This window comes from Telmatherina bonti (assembly GCF_933228915.1).
Source record: "Telmatherina bonti genome assembly, chromosome: 13".
NCBI classification, from domain to species: domain Eukaryota; kingdom Metazoa; phylum Chordata; class Actinopteri; order Atheriniformes; family Telmatherinidae; genus Telmatherina; species Telmatherina bonti.
The window spans coordinates 1,042,209-1,061,483 of NC_136611.1; the positions used below are offsets into that span (position 1 = coordinate 1,042,209).

General features: G+C 49.5%; 1 protein-coding gene across 1 annotated transcript in view; it reads right to left on the reverse strand.

Annotated features, from left to right (window-relative positions):
* The window catches only part of eeig1a (estrogen-induced osteoclastogenesis regulator 1a), a 76,397-nt gene that overhangs the window by 16,057 nt on the left and 41,065 nt on the right, over positions 1-19,275 (reverse strand). Inside the window, exons 2-4 of the mRNA XM_079250946.1 lie at positions 6,803-6,923; positions 5,298-5,327; positions 4,096-4,212 (exon numbers count right to left, since the gene is read on the reverse strand). Of these exons, the coding sequence (XP_079107072.1) occupies positions 4,096-4,212; positions 5,298-5,327; positions 6,803-6,923 (268 nt within the window). The remainder of the gene's footprint in view (positions 1-4,095; positions 4,213-5,297; positions 5,328-6,802; positions 6,924-19,275) is intronic.

Genomic DNA, 19,275 nt, shown 5'->3' on the forward strand with positions numbered 1-19,275 from the left:
GCCATGTTCCAGTCATTCTGCAGCCATGTTCCAGTCATTCTGCAGCCATGTTCCAGTCATTCTACAGCCAGATTCCAGTCATTCTACAGCCATGTTCCAGCCATTCTACAGCCATGTTCCAGCCATTCTACAGCCATGTTCCAGTCATTCTACAGCCGTGTTCCAGCCATTCTACGGCCATGTTCCAGGCATTCTACAGCCAGATTCCAGTCATTCTACAGCCATGTTCCAGCCATTCTACAGCCATGTTCCAGTCATTCTACAGCCAGATTCCAGTCATTCTACAGCCAGATTCCAGCCATTCTACAGCCATGTTCCAGCCATTCTACAGCCATGTTCCAGCCATTCTACAGCCATGTTCCAGTCATTCTACAGCCATGTTCCAGTCATTCTACAGCCGTGTTCCAGTCATTCTACAGCCGTGTTCCAGCCATTCTACAGCCATGTTCCAGCCATTCTACAGCCATGTTCCAGCCATTCTACAGCCATGTTCCAGCCATTCTACAGCCATGTTCCAGCCATTCTACAGCCATGTTCCAGCCATTGTACAGCCATGTTCCAGTCATTCTACAGCCATGTTCCAGCCATTGTACAGCCATGTTCCAGCCATTGTACAGCCATGTTCCAGTCATTCTACAGCCATGTTCCAGCCATTCTACAGCCATGTTCCAGCCATTCTACAGCCATGTTCCAGCCATTCTACAGCCATGTTCCAGCCATTCTACAGCCATGTTCCAGCCATTCTACAGCCATGTTCCAGCCATTCTACAGCCATGTTCCAGCCATTCTACAGCCATGTTCCAGCCATTCTACAGCCATGTTCCAGTCATTCTACAGCCATGTTCCAGCCATTCTACAGCCATGTTCCAGTCATTCTACAGCCATGTTCCAGTCATTCTACAGCCATGTTCCAGTCATTCTACAGCCAGATTCCAGTCATTCTACAGCCATGTTCCAGTCATTCTACAGCCATGTTCCAGTCATTCTACAGCCATGTTCCAGTCATTCTACAGCCATGTTCCAGTCATTCTACAGCCATGTTCCAGCCATTCTACAGCCATGTTCCAGCCATTCTACAGCCATGTTCCAGTCATTCTACAGCCGTGTTCCAGCCACTCTACAGCCATGTTCCAGCCATTCTACAGCCATGTTCCAGCCATTCTACAGCCATGTTCCAGTCATTCTACAGCCATGTTCCAGTCATTCTACAGCCAGATTCCAGTCATTCTACAGCCATGTTCCAGACATTCTACAGCCATGTTCCAGCCACTCTACAGCCAGATTCCAGTCATTCTACAGCCATGTTCCAGTCATTCTACAGCCATGTTCCAGTCATTCTACAGCCATGTTCCAGTCATTCTACAGCCATGTTCCAGTCATTCTGCAGCCATGTTCCAGTCATTCTACAGCCAGATTCCAGTCATTCTACAGCCATGTTCCAGCCATTCTACAGCCATGTTCCAGCCATTCTACAGCCATGTTCCAGCCATTCTACAGCCATGTTCCAGCCACTCTACAGCCATGTTCCAGCCATTCTACAGCCATGTTCCAGCCATTCTACAGCCATGTTCCAGTCATTCTACAGCCATGTTCCAGTCATTCTACAGCCAGATTCCAGTCATTCTACAGCCATGTTCCAGTCATTCTACAGCCATGTTCCAGCCACTCTACAGCCAGATTCCAGTCATTCTACAGCCATGTTCCAGTCATTCTACAGCCATGTTCCAGCCATTCTACAGCCATGTTCCAGTCATTCTACAGCCATGTTCCAGCCACTCTACAGCCAGATTCCAGTCATTCTACAGCCATGTTCCAGTCATTCTACAGCCATGTTCCAGCTATTCTACAGCCATGTTCCAGCCATTCTACAGCCATGTTCCAGTCATTCTACAGCCATGTTCCAGCCATTCTACAGCCATGTTCCAGCCATTCTACAGCCATGTTCCAGTCATTCTACAGCCATGTTCCAGTCATTCTACAGCCAGATTCCAGTCATTCTACAGCCATGTTCCAGTCATTCTACAGCCATGTTCCAGCCACTCTACAGCCAGATTCCAGTCATTCTACAGCCATGTTCCAGTCATTCTACAGCCAGATTCCAGTCATTCTACAGCCATGTTCCAGTCATTCTACAGCCATGTTCCAGCCACTCTACAGCCAGATTCCAGTCATTCTACAGCCATGTTCCAGCCACTCTACAGCCAGATTCCAGTCATTCTACAGCCATGTTCCAGTCATTCTACAGCCATGTTCCAGCCACTCTACAGCCAGATTCCAGTCATTCTACAGCCATGTTCCAGTCATTCTACAGCCAGATTCCAGTCATTCTACAGCCATGCTCCAGCCATTCTACAGCCATGTTCCAGCCATTCTACAGCCAGATTCCAGCCATTCTACAGCCAGATTCCAGTCATTCTACAGCCAGATTCCAGTCATTCTACAGCCATGTTCCAGTCATTCTACAGCCATGTTCCAGCCACTCTACAGCCAGATTCCAGTCATTCTACAGCCATGTTCCAGCCACTCTACAGCCAGATTCCAGTCATTCTACAGCCATGTTCCAGTCATTCTACAGCCAGATTCCAGTCATTCTACAGCCATGTTCCAGTCATTCTACAGCCATGTTCCAGTCATTCTACAGCCATGTTCCAGTCATTCTACAGTAATTCTACGGCCATCTTCCAGCCAGATCCCAGTCTGGGTTCAGATCCCAGTCAGAGTTCAGATCAGAGTCTGGGTTCAGATCCCAGTCCTACTCCCTCTCTGCCTTTAAGACCCAGCTGAATACCTCCCTGTGACACATCCCATAGTGGGAGGGGGGGGTTTATCCGTCTCTTAGCAACGCTGACAGGCTCAGACTGCTGAGGAACGTCCCATGATGCTCGTCCTCTTCACTTCTCTTCTCCTCATCCTCCATGTAGAAACATGTGACAGCATCATCAACATGTTTCTCCTCTTTCTGCAGGACTTCCTGGATAAAAGCTGCTTCATGCTGGTCTCTCTCATCTCCTCTCCACCCAGACCGGACCAGACCGATGGCCGTCCTCACTGAGCCGGTTCAGTCTGAGCCGGGTTTTACCTGAGAAGTTTCTGCCTGAGCCCGGTTGTACCTGAGCCGGGTTCTGCCTGAGCCCGGTTTTACCTGAACCGGGTCTGCCTGAGCCCGGTTGTACCTGAGCCGGGTTCTGCCTGAGCCCGGTTTTACCTGAACCGGGTTCTGCCTGAGCTGGGTTGTACCTGAGCCGGGTTCTGCCTGAGCCCGGTTTTACCTGAACCGGGTCTGCCTGAGCCCGGTTGTACCTGAGCCGGGTTCTGCCTGAGCCCGGTTTTACCTGAGCCGGTTCTGTCTGAGGTTTTTCCTTCCCACTGTCGCCTCATGCAGCTCAGAATGGAGGACTGGATCCAAGTCCAGATTCCATGCAGTCTGCTGGTTTTACTGATCTAGACTATTGATTAGGAATTGGCTGGTACTGATTAGGAATTGGCTGGTACTGATTAGGGATTGGCTGGTATTGATTAGGGATTGGCTGGTACTAATTAGGAATTGGTTGGTATTGATTAGGGATTGGCTGGTATTGATTAGGGATTGGCTGGTACTAATTAGGAATTGGTTGGTATTGATTAGGGATTGGCTGGTATTGATGTGTGAAGGCCTGAGACGTGGGATTCCAGCTTGTGCTGTTTTGCCAACATTATTTACAGATTACCAAAAGAAACAATGACAAAGCCAAACTGCTTCCTTTGTTCTCTTCTTTAATGAGAGCCATGTGACACATCTGGACCGTGTTGACTGTAACTGCTGCTTTATTTTCCATTTCATCTGTTGTTCTTGGTAAAACTGGCACCACAAACCATTCAGACACAAACTGAGCCCAGTCTGGGAGGTTTAGAGCTGTTATCAGCTCTAAAAACTGTGTTGACTGAACCAAAACACTAAAGCACAAGCCTCATCATCATCATCATCAGTGGCCAAATTCAAACGTCACGGGTCAAAGTGCAACGTTAATGATAAAACTGGCCTCAAACGCAGCAGGAACCTACAACGGTTTGCCGGATGAAGCTTTCATCGAGCCCTATTTTTGCCTCATTTCTTGCCTTTAGGATGGAGTTGTCCTGCCGCGTGTTCTTGGTGTCGTATCCCTCCAGCAGACAGCATCGCACGGTGGAGCCAGAACCCGCAAACTCCGCCATGTTGAGGTCTGTGAAGCCCAGCTGAGGAGGAAGAGGAGTTAAAACACACTTCATACCAGATTTACTGATGAAAGGCTTCACTGCTGGGTATTTTTGGAGCATGTTTAGAAAAGAGAGACGCCCATCACTAAACGCTACTAACATCAGCAGCTTCTACGGCAGGAGAACTGCAGGTCAGGCCGGATTGTTAAAGTGGCTTGGATGAAGCATTGCTGGTACCTGCTGACACGGTGAGCTTCGGTCACCCTGCCGAGGTTGCATACAGCTGCAGGTCCATTCACCGCTAAGAAATGTTTTAGTATCAGATCACTGGGTTTAACACGAAGCATGATGAGCACAATGTGACTATTTATTCTTTCTTTAGTGGAGGAGCTGCTGAATAAAGACCTGAATGGTCCGGACCAGAATCCATTGAGGATGGTTTGTTATGAACTAAGCAGACGCTCAGCTCATCAGGACCGGACCCACTTCCTGGACTCAGAGTTGGATCTAACCCTGATTCGGCGTACAGACAAACGTCTGATAGTTGGGACTTCACAGCAAGCATGTCTGTCTCCTACTGAACAAAACACGATGAAATCTTAGTTATGTGGTTCCGATCAAGCTGGATGTTTTGTTCTTGCAGAACGTGACTCTTGCAGCAGTCTCTGACCTCTGAAGTGGAGGTCAGGAACGCCATTCCAGCGGCGTTCCCTTCCCTGGTAGTAACAGCGCTTTGTCTTCTGGTAAATAAAGGCAGTGCTTTCTTCCCCAGGCTTCCCTTGCTTCTGTTTTTACAGGTTAGAGGAAAACAACGTGTAGGAGGAAGCAGAGGAGGACTATATTTAGCTTGGGGAAATCTAAATTGAGGACGGGGGAAACAAGAGGAAATGGTTCCTGTCAGGTGACACGGCCGTTTGACCTTGTAGCTTCATTCACGAGACGTGACTCATCCGTCCTGGAGATGTTGCCATGACGGTTCCAGAAGTGGATGTTTTCCAGGAAAGCATGAACACCGGCTGGATGTTAGCACCGAGCGGGAAGCATGCTAATATTTACAAGACGGAGCGTTACGCTTCCCAGAAGCTCATCTGCTAAGGTTGCTGTGGTTACAAGTGACTTCTTACCTTCATATACGCCTTTCCTCCTTTCAGTTCCTGCAAAGAAGACAAGAGGCCAGAGGTCAGACACATATCAGCCTGCAGACCTGGACCCTGCGGACCTGGACCCTACAGACCTAGACGCAACAGACCTGGACCCTGCAGACCTGGACCCTGCAGACCTAGACGCAACAGACCTGGATCCTGCAGACCTGGACCGTATAGACTTAGATGCCACAGACCTGGTCCTTACAGACCTGGACCCTACAGACCTAGACGCAACAGACCTGGACCCTGCAGACCTGGACCGTATAGACTTAGATGCCACAGACCTGGACCCTACAAACCTGGACCCTGCAGACCTGGACCCTACAAACCTGGAGCCTGCAGACCTAGACGCCACAGACCTGGTCCTTACAGACCTGGTCCCACAGATCTGGACCCTGCAGACTTGGTCCTTAAAGACCTTGGTCCTTAAAGACCTACAGATCTGGACCTGTTGGTGGAAAATGGACTAAAGGTTCATAGTTTCAACTAAAATCTTTATTTTCTATTATTACTGATGAATTTGAGGTAAAACAAGAGATTAAAGCCAGTTTAGGTAATGTTGGGGAGCCAGCAACACCCTGTCATGACTCCTCCCCCTGTCGGGCCCCCTCCCCCTACATGGCCCCTCCCCTATCTGAGCTCCTCCCCTTGTCTTGGCCCCTCCCCCTCCGGTTCTGCTCCTTGCGTGATCCGAGGTTTTTTTATCCGCAGCTTTTTCCACCAACGATTTTCTCTTTCTCAGCTGTTTAGCAGGAGGAGGCAAATAAACCGAGCCGGGTCAGGAAATCCTTCCTGCATTTTCTCAGCCATGTTTTCCTTCCGAGTTTCTTCTTCTCTACTTTGTATTTTCATCCTAACATGCTGTTTATATGCAGGGTGTGGCTATCAGGTATGTGCTGCTGGAGGGGGAGGAGGGGAGCCGGGAGAAGAAGCTACGAAATATAAGAAATGAACAACTCCATTTGGGTCAGAACGTTTGGATTGGTCAGAGTTTTTACAGATTTACAGTAAACTGAGAGGTCTAACTATATTTCTTATTGTTCATGATTACAGAATGTATAGACTACTATCAGGACGAGGAACCACTTCCCCCAGTGGAACATGTCTCTGAGCAACATTACCTAGTAGGACTTTAACAGGTAATCTGACTATCAAAGACATTTTTCCAGGTAAAATAATGTTTTCTAACACCAGAAAGGATCAAGTGCATTTTACCTCTGCTGAAGACGTTAGGTGGTTGCTTTGGGTGTGTTTCTAAGCAGTCTGATTAATTTATTTTTCCAAAGAGAAAAGACGCAAAGAGGGTTTTATTCCAGAAGAAAAGATTGTATGATCTTTTACTGTCATGTGATTGACTGAGAAGATAATAATGAAGCTGTCTGGGCAGAGTAACCAACAAACCCAATATTTAAAGATGGTGAACAGCCCAGATAAACACGTTGGTGCCGGTTTGCAGCATTAAGAGGAGCCTTTGGGAGTCGTACCTTCCTGACCGACACCCTGCAGACAGATGGATCCAGGACTCCAGTGTGAGGGTTGGCGCTCATTTTGGACACAAAGGTAAACCTCTTCCTCCAGCGGACACAGTTCTCCTGAACCTCCTCTCTGAAAGAACAAAGAACCAGGAGACAGTCTGAGTGATGGTGTATGAGGTGGTGGACGGTCTGGGTGATGCATGAGGTGAGACACAGTCTGGGTGATGGTGTATGAGGTGAGAGACGGTCTGGGTGATGGTGTATTGGGTGGTGGACATAGGGATAATATTTTTATTTATCCAAAGTACTTGGAAATGGTTTGATTGAATCCAAGCTTAAGCCTCGCTATGCTGCATTAGCCTCGTGCCACAGATTAGCTACAGTTGCTAACTGTTCAGCCGGTGTGATGGAAATGTGTAGGTCTCTCCTGGATATCAGGATTTGCATGTCTTGGGCTCCCTAATGGTCAAATCGCAGTGGAACAAGAATCTAACTGCCTCCACTGTCTGCACACCAGGAAGTTCCAGAGTTCCAGGATTTTCCAGGTTTCCACCTGCTTGACGTGTAGAGGCAGCAGAAAGTTCCTGGCGCAACGTCAGCCATTTCAGCTGGATTCCTTCACGCTGTAAAACACATGCTAGCACAAGGTTGAAGCGGTGAGTCAAATCACTATTTAATTCATGCATCTTGATGTCACACGTGCCAATTCAGTGTCAATTCATAAATGTTCAATACTGATTATTTTTAATAATTAATTGACCGGTCCATCCCCTAAAGTGTCCGGGCAGAAAACAGGAAAAAAAACAGAGATAGCAGGAAGCTAGCAGCAAGCCTTGGAGCCACTGTTACTGAGTGTGAGATTTCCTCATTACAGGGGAACGTTTAAGGACAATATGAAAAGTATGATTTATTTCTGGTTTCCTCATAAATAAATGATGGTGGATAAAATGTGTTGTCATGGAAACTGGACAGAAATAGTTGTATCAAGGAGCCATGGAGTGAGAAATAAAACTCTTGAATGGGAAAAAGAAGCATAAAAATCCTGATAATCATGTAATATTTGAATGACAGGAATGTGAATCTAATGGTGAGGCACATCCTGCAAAGTAGACGCTGGGAGCTACCGTGAAGCTTGCAGTGGAGTTGACAAGTTTCGCCAATCCCTCTTCAGAACCCGAACAATGCTTTTGATTAAGTTAGTCAGCTATAAAACACCTGAAACATGCAGCTATGTGCATTTTATTCTCCAAGGCAGGAAGTTTTAAGTTGCTTTTTAATGCAGAAAATAAAGACTTGAAACTTGTTGAGAACTTATTTTACTACATATATTTAGCATTTTATGTGGCGTATAAATAGATTAGTTTGTAGTCTTGCAGCATCCCTGACACATTACTGGTAAATGTGAGCCTGCATGGGGGTCAACTAATAACACAACCATGCATACTGACACGTAGTAGCTGACGCCAGATGCACTCCGCCGCCACTTTGATGAGTACCTGCACCGGTATCTGGCGCTGCAGCGACTCAGGTTTTTGGCAATGCCGTCTAGATGCTGTGCAGCTGAGTGTGATTAGAAAGGAAATCCTGATATTTCTTTCTATTGATCACCAAAAGAAGAAAAACGTCAGAGATTGTTTCAGCCATTGGGATGGCTAACTGTACGCTGACTTCAGGTAGCATCAGCCATCGGGATGGCTAACTGTACGCTGACTTCAGGTAGCATCTGCCATTGGGATGGCTAACTGTACGCTGACTTCAGGTAGCATCTGCCATTGGGATGGCTAACTGTACGCTGACTTCAGGTAGCATCAGCCATCGGGATGGCTAACAGTACGCCGACCGCAGGTAGCATCAGCCATCGGGATGGCTAACAGTACGCTGACTTCAGGTAGCATCAGCCATCGGGATGGCTAACTGTACGCTGACTTCAGGTAGCATCTGCCATTGGGATGGCAAACTGTACGCCGACCGCAGGTAGCATCTGCCATTGGGATGGCTAACTGTACACCGACCGCAGGTAGCATCAGCCATCGGGATGGCTAACTGTACACCGACCGCAGGTAGCATCAGCCATCGGGATGGCTAACTGTACGCCGACCGCAAGTAGCATCTGCCATCGGGATGGCTAACTGTACGCCGACTTCAGGTAGCATCAGCCATCGGGATGGCTAACTGTACGCCGACTTCAGGTAGCATCAGCCATCAGGATGGCTAACTGTACGCCGACTTCAGGTAGCATCAGCCATCGGGATGGCTAACTGTACGCCGACCGCAGGTAGCATCTGCCATCGGGAAGGCTAACTGTACGCCGACCGCAGGTAGCATCAGCCATTGGGATGGCTAACTGTACGCCGACTTCAGGTAGCATCAGCCATCGGGATGGCTAACTGTACGCCGACCGCAGGTAGCATCAGCCATCGGGAAGGCTAACTGTACGCCGACCGCAGGTAGCATCAGCCATCGGGATGGCTAACTGTACGCCGACCGCAGGTAGCATCAGCCATTGGGATGGCTAACTGTACGCCGACCTCAGGTAGCATCAGCCATCGGGATGGCTAACTGTACGCCGACCGCAGGTAGCATCAGCCATCGGGATGGCTAACTGTACGCCGACCGCAGGTAGCATCTGCCATCGGGAAGGCTAACTGTACGCCGACCGCAGGTAGCATCAGCCATCGGGATGGCTAACTGTACGCCGACTTCAGGTAGCATCAGCCATCGGGATGGCTAACTGTACGCCGACTTCAGGTAGCATCAGCCATCGGGATGGCTAACTGTACGCCGACTTCAGGTAGCATCAGCCATCGGGATGGCTAACTGTACGCCGACTTCAGGTAGCATCAGCCATCGGGATGGCTAACTGTACGCCGACTTCAGGTAGCATCTGCCATCGGGATGGCTAACTGTACGCTGACTTCAGGTAGCATCAGCCATCGGGATGGCTAACTGTACGCTGACTTCAGGTAGCATCAGCCATCGGGATGGCTAACTGTACGCCGAGTTCAGGTAGCATCTGCACTTATCAGGTGGGTTTCAGCGCACATTGGAATTGCTAGCTTTAGCTGCTGCTAACTGAATTTGTTGTCTTGTACAAATATTTCAGAAAATTCAGTGATCAGAGTGAATCTTATTGGACACCTTGTTTGACAACCACACCTGTTAGCATTTAATATGAAAATCTTGCAACAGAGACAGCAGCTGTTAGCGTAGCTTAGCTGTTGGTCGACAACACAAACGTTTCTCATCCTTCAGATAAATCTTGTCGGGTCAATGGGCTGAAACGGCGATAAGCATTGTGCTTTTGAAGCTTTCAGACTTTCTCCTGTGCACGAAGACGAAGGCTTGTCAGTGAAAGTTCGCTGTTGGAAAACGTCTGCAGGGACTCTGTACGGATCGGAACAGCTTAACTTCTTTAACTTCTTGTGGATGAAAAGGAGAATTATCCAGTTTCCTTACGTTGCAACAGCCTCACTGAAGCTGCATTCCGCTCAGAGAGGATCAGAGTTTGGTTCTCGCAGTGAACTGGAGTGTAAGGCGGAATGACAGCATAGTCCTGAAGGGCATAGATACACAACAGCAGCAGCTGCTCGCATTCCCATCCCCCTCCTAACTATTCCCACCACTTCACTCCTTCCCTCCTCTTCGCTTGAGTTTAGCTTCTCTTGCAGCTCCGCAGCGAATGAAAAGAAGGATTTTTAGCTTCCTAGTCAGTGTTGCCAGCGGCCTGTTGCCAAGGAAGACGTATGGAGCTCTAAGTGATGAAGAGTCAGCTGCTGTTATTAGAAACAGCAGAAGTCATCTTCAGCTGAAGACACCAGAAACATTAAGCTGACCTGAAGCGCTGGGAGGCTTCAACCTTTAACAACCAGCGGTTTAACTGGTTGAGGCCTCCCAGTTAAAGTGCTAGGAGGTTAAAATGTCTTCATGTGGGACAAAACGAGCCAGGTTCTTCCAAGCGGAGGAGAAGAGCGAACGGATCTTATCAGGAACCCCTCCTCCTCGGTCCCTGTCAGCGTTCCCACATTCCTGAACCCAGATGGCTTTGTTCTGTCTCCAAGGAAACCTCACCCTGAAACCCAGCGGAGAGCTGACGGCGGAGACGCTCGCACGCCGTTCCACCCGCCGTCTGACCTGAATGGGTCTGATGGAGGGACAGATACTCCCCAGAACCAGGACCTTCTTGTTTGGATCATAATAAAAACGCATATTTTTTAACTTTAAACCTTTAAGCCTGACTGTTCTCCACTGCTCATCACAGGAGCATCACTGGTTTGATGATCCCCTTCATATTCTGGATTATTATTTTATTTCCCCATTTATTTTGCATAATTGTAATACAGAGTTTGTACTGCTGGACGGGACGGGAGAAGATAGAAGAGACATAGAAAGGGAAAGAAGAGGCCTAAGCTATCGACTGTCTGAACTAAATTCATTCTTACTTATGCCACTTTGGCCGTTTCCCTCCACCGAGAACGGCTTTAGGAGGCAGCAGGTTCTGCTGCTTGGAGGAGCTGGAATTTGTGTCTGTAAAGTTACAGGAATAAGATTTGTTCAGCTCAAACTGCCGAGAGCGAGGAGAAGCTGGACCTACAGAACAAAGGCACACTCTCCAGCACCACCAGGCAGCACAAGAAACAAAAACTCAGCCGTCCACAATGTCCAGCCCCCCCCGCGGACTCCCGCACTGGATACGTCAACATGGCATCTGATCTGATCTCTGATTCTAGCGGCCCCTAAAGGCCACGGCCCGGCCGGGCCCCATTCTGGTACAACATGGCCACCTTCATAGCTGCATACATTATTGCATTTAATGGGATCCCTACTGGACGTTTGCACAACGGTCCAGTTCACCTCACAGTTGACACCCAGCTCTGCAGCAGCTGTGATGTCGGGCGGATTGCGTCGCGGACAGCGGGAACTGTCCCAGTAAGGGTCTCAGTCCTACATGGTGGTCTCGGCAGCAGCAAACTGAACTGACCTTCAACACATCCCAGAACCACCGAACTGGCAGGAAGTTCCCTCTGATTACCTGGTCAGACAGCAGCAGAATAATAATCCCAGCCACCCCCCCTCACCTTCCCTCACATCCCAACAAAACGCTAACGGATGGAAAAGTTTGATAAAAACAGGAAACAGCTGCTGGTTCCAGTTGATTTCTGACAAACTGGTTCAGTCGTTGACTCCTTCCTGCATCCTTCCCGTGTCTCAAAGGTCCGTCTAGCACAACACAGAAAACTCGGACACTGATGCAACTGCTGGTACGAAGCGGATCTCAAAAGGCTTTCATGACCCTCAGAAATCAGAAGAAGTGAGTGACTGTCACCATCAGAGGTCTGACCAGAAGAGACAAACCACAACAAGACTCTTTTCCTTGTGTCTGGTCCATCATGGCAGCAGCAGAACGAAGGTCTGGTCGCTGTTCTGCTGAGAACGTTCTGCCAAGAGGAGCTTTATGGATATAATGTTCTCCTTCATATTCTGGATTCTTCTTTTATTTCTCTATTGATTGTGTAGAATTTATTTGTATCACAGAGTTTTCCTGCTGGACCGGACCGGACTGGACTGGACCGGCCCAGACTGGACTGGACCAGACCGGACCAGACTGGACTGGACTGGACTGGAGACCGGACCAGACCATACCATACCATACCATACCATACCATACCAGACCAGACCGGACCGGCCCAGACCATACCATACCATACCATACCAGACCAGACCAGACCGGACCAGACTGGACTGGACTGGACCGGCCCAGACTGGACTGGACCAGACCGGACCAGACTGGACTGGACTGGACTGGAGACCGGACCAGACCATACCATACCATACCAGAGCAGACCAGACCGGACCGGCCCAGACCATACCATACCATACCAGACCAGACCAGACCGGCCCAGACGATACCATACCATACCATACCATACCAGACCAGACCGGCCCAGACCATACCATACCATACCAGACCAGACCAGACCGGCCCAGACCATACCATACCATACCATACCATACCAGACCGGCCCAGACCATACCATACCATACCATACCAGACCAGACCGGCACAGACCATACCATACCATACCATACCAGACCAGACCGGCCCAGACCATACCATACCATACCATACCATACCAGACCAGACCGGCCCATACCATACCAGACCAGACCGGCCCATACCATACCAGACCAGACCGGCCCAGACCATACCATACCATACCATACCAGACCAGACCAGACCAGACCATACCATACCAGACCAGACCAGACCGGCCCAGACCATACCATACCATACCAGACAAGACCAGACCGGCCCAGACCATACCATACCATACCAGCCCAGACCATACCATACCATACCAGACCAGACCGGCCCAGACCATACCATACCATACCAGACCAGACCGGCCCAGACCATACCATACCATACCATACCAGACCAGACCGGCCCAGACCATACCATACCATACCAGACCAGACCGGCCCAGACCATACCATACCATACCATACCAGACCAGACCGGCCCAGACAATACCATACCATACCATACCAGACCAGACCGGCCCAGACCATACCATACCATACCAGACCAGACCAGACCGGCCCAGACCATACCATACCATACCAGACCAGACCAGACCAGACCAGACCGGCCCAGACCATACCATACCATACCATACCATACCATACCATACCAGACCAGACCAGACCGGCCCAGACCATACCATACCATACCAGACCAGACCAGACCGGCCCAGACCATACCATACCATACCATACCATACCAGACCGGCCCAGACCATACCATACCATACCAGACCAGACCGGCCCAGACCAGACCAGACCATACCATACCATACCATACCATACCAGACCAGACCAGACCGGCCCAGACCATACCATACCATACCAGACCAGACCGGCCCAGACCATACCATACCATACCAGACCAGACCAGACCGGCCCAGACCATACCATACCATACCAGACCAGACCGGCCCAGACCATACCATACCATACCATACCATACCAGACCAGACCGGCCCAGACCATACCATACCATACCATACCAGACCAGACCAGACCGGCCCAGACCATACCATACCATACCAGACAAGACCGGACCGGCCCAGACCATACCATACCATACCAGACCAGACCGGACCGGCCCAGACCATACCATACCATATCGGACCGGACTGGCGCCCGCCCACACACTGTGACCCCCCCCCCCCCCCCCCACACACACACACACAATGTGACCCCGCCCACACACACACACACTGTGGCCCCCCCCACACACACACACACACTGTGACCCCCCCCCACACACACACACAATGTGGCCCCGCCCACACAGGGAGGCAAGAAAGAGGCCAGGAGGACCCCTGAGACCCGGGCAGCCGGCAGCCACCCCCAAGCACAGACCCCAACTGCCCCACTCGGGATCCAGCAATGAACCCAGGCTCCGGCAGGCCCAGACCGGCAAGAACCGGCCCCGCCGGGCACCGGTGGTCCAGTCCAGACAGAGTGGGGGCCCCAGGGCCCCAACAGCCCGAAGGCAACCCCCCACCCCTTCCTACTCAACCCCCATTCACACACTCCCTTCTTTATCCACACACATCCCCACCCCTCCTCCAATCACCCAGTCCTCCTGACACACACATCCTCCAACCCACCCTCCAACCCCGCACACGCTCCATCAAACACCCCTTTAACCCACCCCCACTTACATACTCTCCCTTTATTCACGCACACGCCCCACATCATGTACTTCCCCACCCCTCCTCCACTCTACACACACCTCCCTACACCCCCTCCATCCACATTCACACTCCTCCTGATACACAAACACACTTCATCATACCCACGCCATCACGCTCCCCAACATATCCCCCACACACACACCAGCCCGGGGCCCTCGCCCAGCCCCCCTGCAGCGGCAGGCTGCGCGCCACAAAGCCAATATCCCCCCCTCAGCGGCCAAGCTCTTCCCCCTTTATTCTTCCACTGAGGGAAGTTTATCATCTTTCTGTTTTGCAGGAAGTCAGGATTGTTCCAGATGGGTGTGAGCTTACATGGAATAAGCGCAGACTTGGTTACTTTCAGGAATTCCCACCAAGCCGTTAAACTGGAGCTGATGTTAATGCTTTTAAAACACTTATATGACTTGACAGTTGAGCTGATGAATGGTAAATCAGAGATGACTAAATCCTCACACAATGCTTGCTCAACATCCAGCCATGGCTCATCCAAAGAACTTGGATTAAGCCACTTGGAGATGCATTGCAGCCTGTTACATAAGAAATATTGATTAAAATTTGGCAGGTCCAACCCACCTCTGTCTTTGGTCTGTTGTAAAGTTTTTAGACTAATGCGGGATGGCTTGTTTTTCCAGAGAAATCTGGATATGTGGGAGTCTAGTGATTTAAACCAAGTGGAGGATGGTCTGATGGGAACCATTGAGAAAAGCTAATTAACTTTTGGTAAAACCATCATTTTAACGGTGGAAACCCTCCCCATAAGTGATATGGGCAAGCGGTTCTACCTTGAGAGGTCATCCTCTACTGTTTTTATTAGCTGATCATGATTTAACTTTATTAGTTTGGTTAGTCTGGGAGAGATTATTATACCTAAATAACTAATATTTCCTGACTGTATAGTGGTGTTAGATATGTGTTTAAAGTCACAGTTAATGGGCATTGCTGTAGTCTTTAACCAGTTAATAGAAGAGTCTGATATTGAAGAGAATGTATTAATTAGTGTGATTGTTTGAGAAAGTGTTGTTTGTGAGTTGTGAAGGAAAAGTAAAATGTCATCTGCGTAAAGACTAATTTTATGTTCAATATTTTTAGCTTGAATTCCTTTGATTTCTGGGTTTTGTCTTATGGCAGCTGCCAGGGGTTCGATAAAAACGGCAAAGAGTGATGGAGAAAGTGGGCAGCCCTGTCTGGTGCCTCTCTGGAAGCAGAAGTTTGGAGAAGTTTTGTCATTAGTCTTCACACATGCATTTGGGTTGTTGTATAATATTTTTATCCAGTCAATAAATGATGACCCAAACCCAAATTCTTTTAAAGTTGCAAATAAAAGTTTCCAGTTTACACGGTCAAATGCTTTTTCTGCATCTAAAGAAATAACTGTGGACTTCAGATTGTGTAGAGTTGAATAATCTATTGTGTTAATTAATCTGTGCATGTTAGTGTAGGAATGTCTACCTTTTATAAAGCCTGTTTGATCAGCGTGAATAATGGAAGGGGTTATTTTCTCTATCCTTCTGGCTAGAGCTTTGCTGATTATTTTGAGATCTACGTTTATTAATGAAATTGGACGGTAACTGGATGGGAGTGTAGGGTCCTTTCCTGGTTTTAATAGGACTGAAATATTCGCCAAGTTCATATTGGAGGGTATTTTTTGCTTTTCCTGTATTTCTAATACCATGCTGTAAAAGGTTGGAGCCAGTGTGGTCCAGAATTCTTTGTAGAATTCAGCTGGATAACCATCTGGACCCGGTGCTTTATTATTTGGCATACGGTGGAGAGCTTCATGGAGCTCATGAACTGAAATAGGTGAATCTAGAGCCATTTTATTTTCCTGATTTATTTTAGGAAGATGCTGCTAAGAAATTGGTTAATATTCTCATCTGTTGGATTTATTTGTGATGAATATAATGCTTTGTAAAATTCTTTGAAAGTATTGTTTATCATGTCAGGATCATGGCTGATATTTCCTTCTGAATCTTTTATAGAGGAAATTGTTGTTTTCTCCTTATTTGCCTTTAGTTGGTTAGCCAGGAACTTTCCAGATTTATTACCATGTTCAAAATTGTCCAATCGAAGTCTTTGCACCATGAATTGTGTTCTTTTATCTGTTATTTCATTAAGTTCTAATTTGGCTTTTCTAATACCATTCAGTGTGTGTTCTTCTGGGGAGACATGGTAAGCTTCCTCTAGTGATTTAATTCTGAGTTCTAATTCTGATGGTCTCAAAGTTTCCTTCTTTTTCTTATGGGAAGAGAAGGATATTATTTTCCCTCTCATTACTGCTTTTCCTGCTTCCCACAGAACACACGCTGAAGTTTCTGCTCTGTTATTGTTTTCTAGATATGAGGACCATTCTCTTTTAAAGTAACTGATAAACTCAGAATCTGTAAGTAATGATGTATTAAATCTCCAGTTTCTAGTGGCTGGCTTACAGTTTTACTGAAAAGGTTGCTACCATCAGGAATCACTTCTCTGAGCCTGACCAGCTCAGTCCACCACATCCAGCTAGTGGTGCCTCACTTTGCTCTTTCTGCCCTCTGAATGAGGACCAAGTCTCTAAACTTCTAGTCAACTCTAAAGCCACTAGCTGTCCTCTGGATCCGGTCCCTACCGACATCCTGCAGAGCATTTTACCTCCAATCAATCTGCAGTGACCCATATTATCATCTCCTCTCTGGAATCCGCTGTCTTTCCCTCTGTCTTCCAGCAAGCTCGGGTCACCCCGCTGCTGAAGAAACCCACACTCAACCCAGTCCAGGTTGGAAACTACCGGCTGGTCCCACTGGTGCCGTTCATGTCCACACTACTGGAGCGGGTCGTCTTCAGTCTCCCAGTTCCTCCATGATAGAAACCAGTTAGATCCACATCAGTCTGGCTTTAGGCGAGGCCATTCCACTGGAACTGGTCTCCTGTCTGCTACTGGTTCCCTAACACCAGATCCACTGGTCAGTCCTGGTCCTGCTGGACCAGATCCACCTGTCAGTCCTCAGTCCTGGTGCTGCTGGACCAGATCCACTGGTCAATCCTCAGTCCTGATCCTGCTGGACCAGATCCACTGGTCAGTCCTGATCCTGCTGGACCAGATCCACTGGTCAGTCCTCAGTCCTGGTCCTGCTGGACCAGATCCACTGGTCAGTCCTGGTCCTGCTGGAACAGATCCACTGGTCAGTCCTCAGTCCTGGTCCTGCTGGACCAGATCCACTGGTCAGTCCTGGTCCTACTGGACCAGATCCACTGGTCAGTCCTCAGTCCTCAGTCCTGGTCCTGCAGACCAGATCCCCTTGTCAGTCCTGGTCCTGCTGGACCAGATACACTGGTCAGTTCTGGTCCTGCTGGACCAGATCCCCTTGTCAGTCCTGGTCCTGCTGGACCAGATCCACTGGTCAGTCCTGGTCCTGCTGGACCAGATCCACTGGTCAGTTCTGGTCCTGGTCCTGCTGGACCAGATCCACTGGTCAGTCCTCAGTCCTGGTCCTGCTGGACCAGATCCACTGGTCAGTCCTGGTCCTGCTGGACCAGATCCACTGGTCAGTCCTCAGTCCTCAGTCCTGGTCCTGCGGGACCAGATCCACTGGTCAGTCCTGGTCCTGCTGGACCAGATCCACTGGACAGTTCTGGTCCTGCTGGACCACATCCACTGGTCAGTCCTGGTCCTGCTGGACTAGATCCACTGGTCAGTCCTGATCCTGCTGGACCAGATCCACTGGTCAGTCCTCAGTCCTGGTCCTGCTGGACCAGATCCACTGGTCAGTCCTGGTCCTGCTGGACCAGATCCACTGGTCAGTCCTCAGTCCTCAGTCCTGGTCCTGCGGGACCAGATCCACTGGTCAGTCCTGATCCTGCTGGACCAGATCCACTGGTCAGTTCTGGTCCTGGTCCTGCTGGACCAGATCCACTGGTCAGTCCTCAGTCCTGGTCCTGCTGGACCAGATCCACTGGTCAGTCTTGGTCCTGCTGGAGCAGATCCACTGGTCAGTCCTCAGTCCTGGTCCTGCTGGACCAGATCCACTGGTCAGTCCTGGTCCTGCTAGACCAGATCCACTGGTCAGTCCTCAGTCCTGGTCTTGCTGGACCAGATCCCCTTGTCAGTCCTAGTCCTGCTGGACCAGATCCACTGGTCAGTTCTGGTCCTGCTGGACCAGATCCACTGGTCAGTCCTGGTCCTGCTGGACCAGATCCACTGGTCAGTCCTGATCCTGCTGGACCAGATGCACTGGTCAGTTCTGGTCCTGGTCCTGCTGGACCAGATCCACCGGTCAGTCCTCAGTCCTGGTCCTGCTGGACCAGATCCACCGGTCAGTCCTGGTCATGCTGGACCAGATCCACCGGTCAGTCCTGGTCCTGCTGGACCAGATCCACTGGTCAGTCCTGGTCCTGCTGGACCAGATCGACTGGTCAGTTCTGGTCCTGGTCCTGCTAGACTACATCCACTGGTCAGTCCTCAGTCCTGGTCCTGCTGGACTAGATCCACCGGTCAGTCCTGGTCCTGCTGGACCAGATCCACTGGTCAGTCCTGGTCCTGCTGGACCAGATCCACTGGTCAGTCCTCAGTCCTGGTCCTGCTGGACCAGATCCACTGGTCAGTCCTGGTCTTGCTGGACCAGATCCACTTGTCAGTCCTCAGTCCTGGTCTTGCTGGACCAGATCCCCTTGTCAGTCCTGATCCTGCTGGACCAGATCCACTGGTCAGTCCTGATCCTGCTGGACCAGATCCACTGGTCAGTT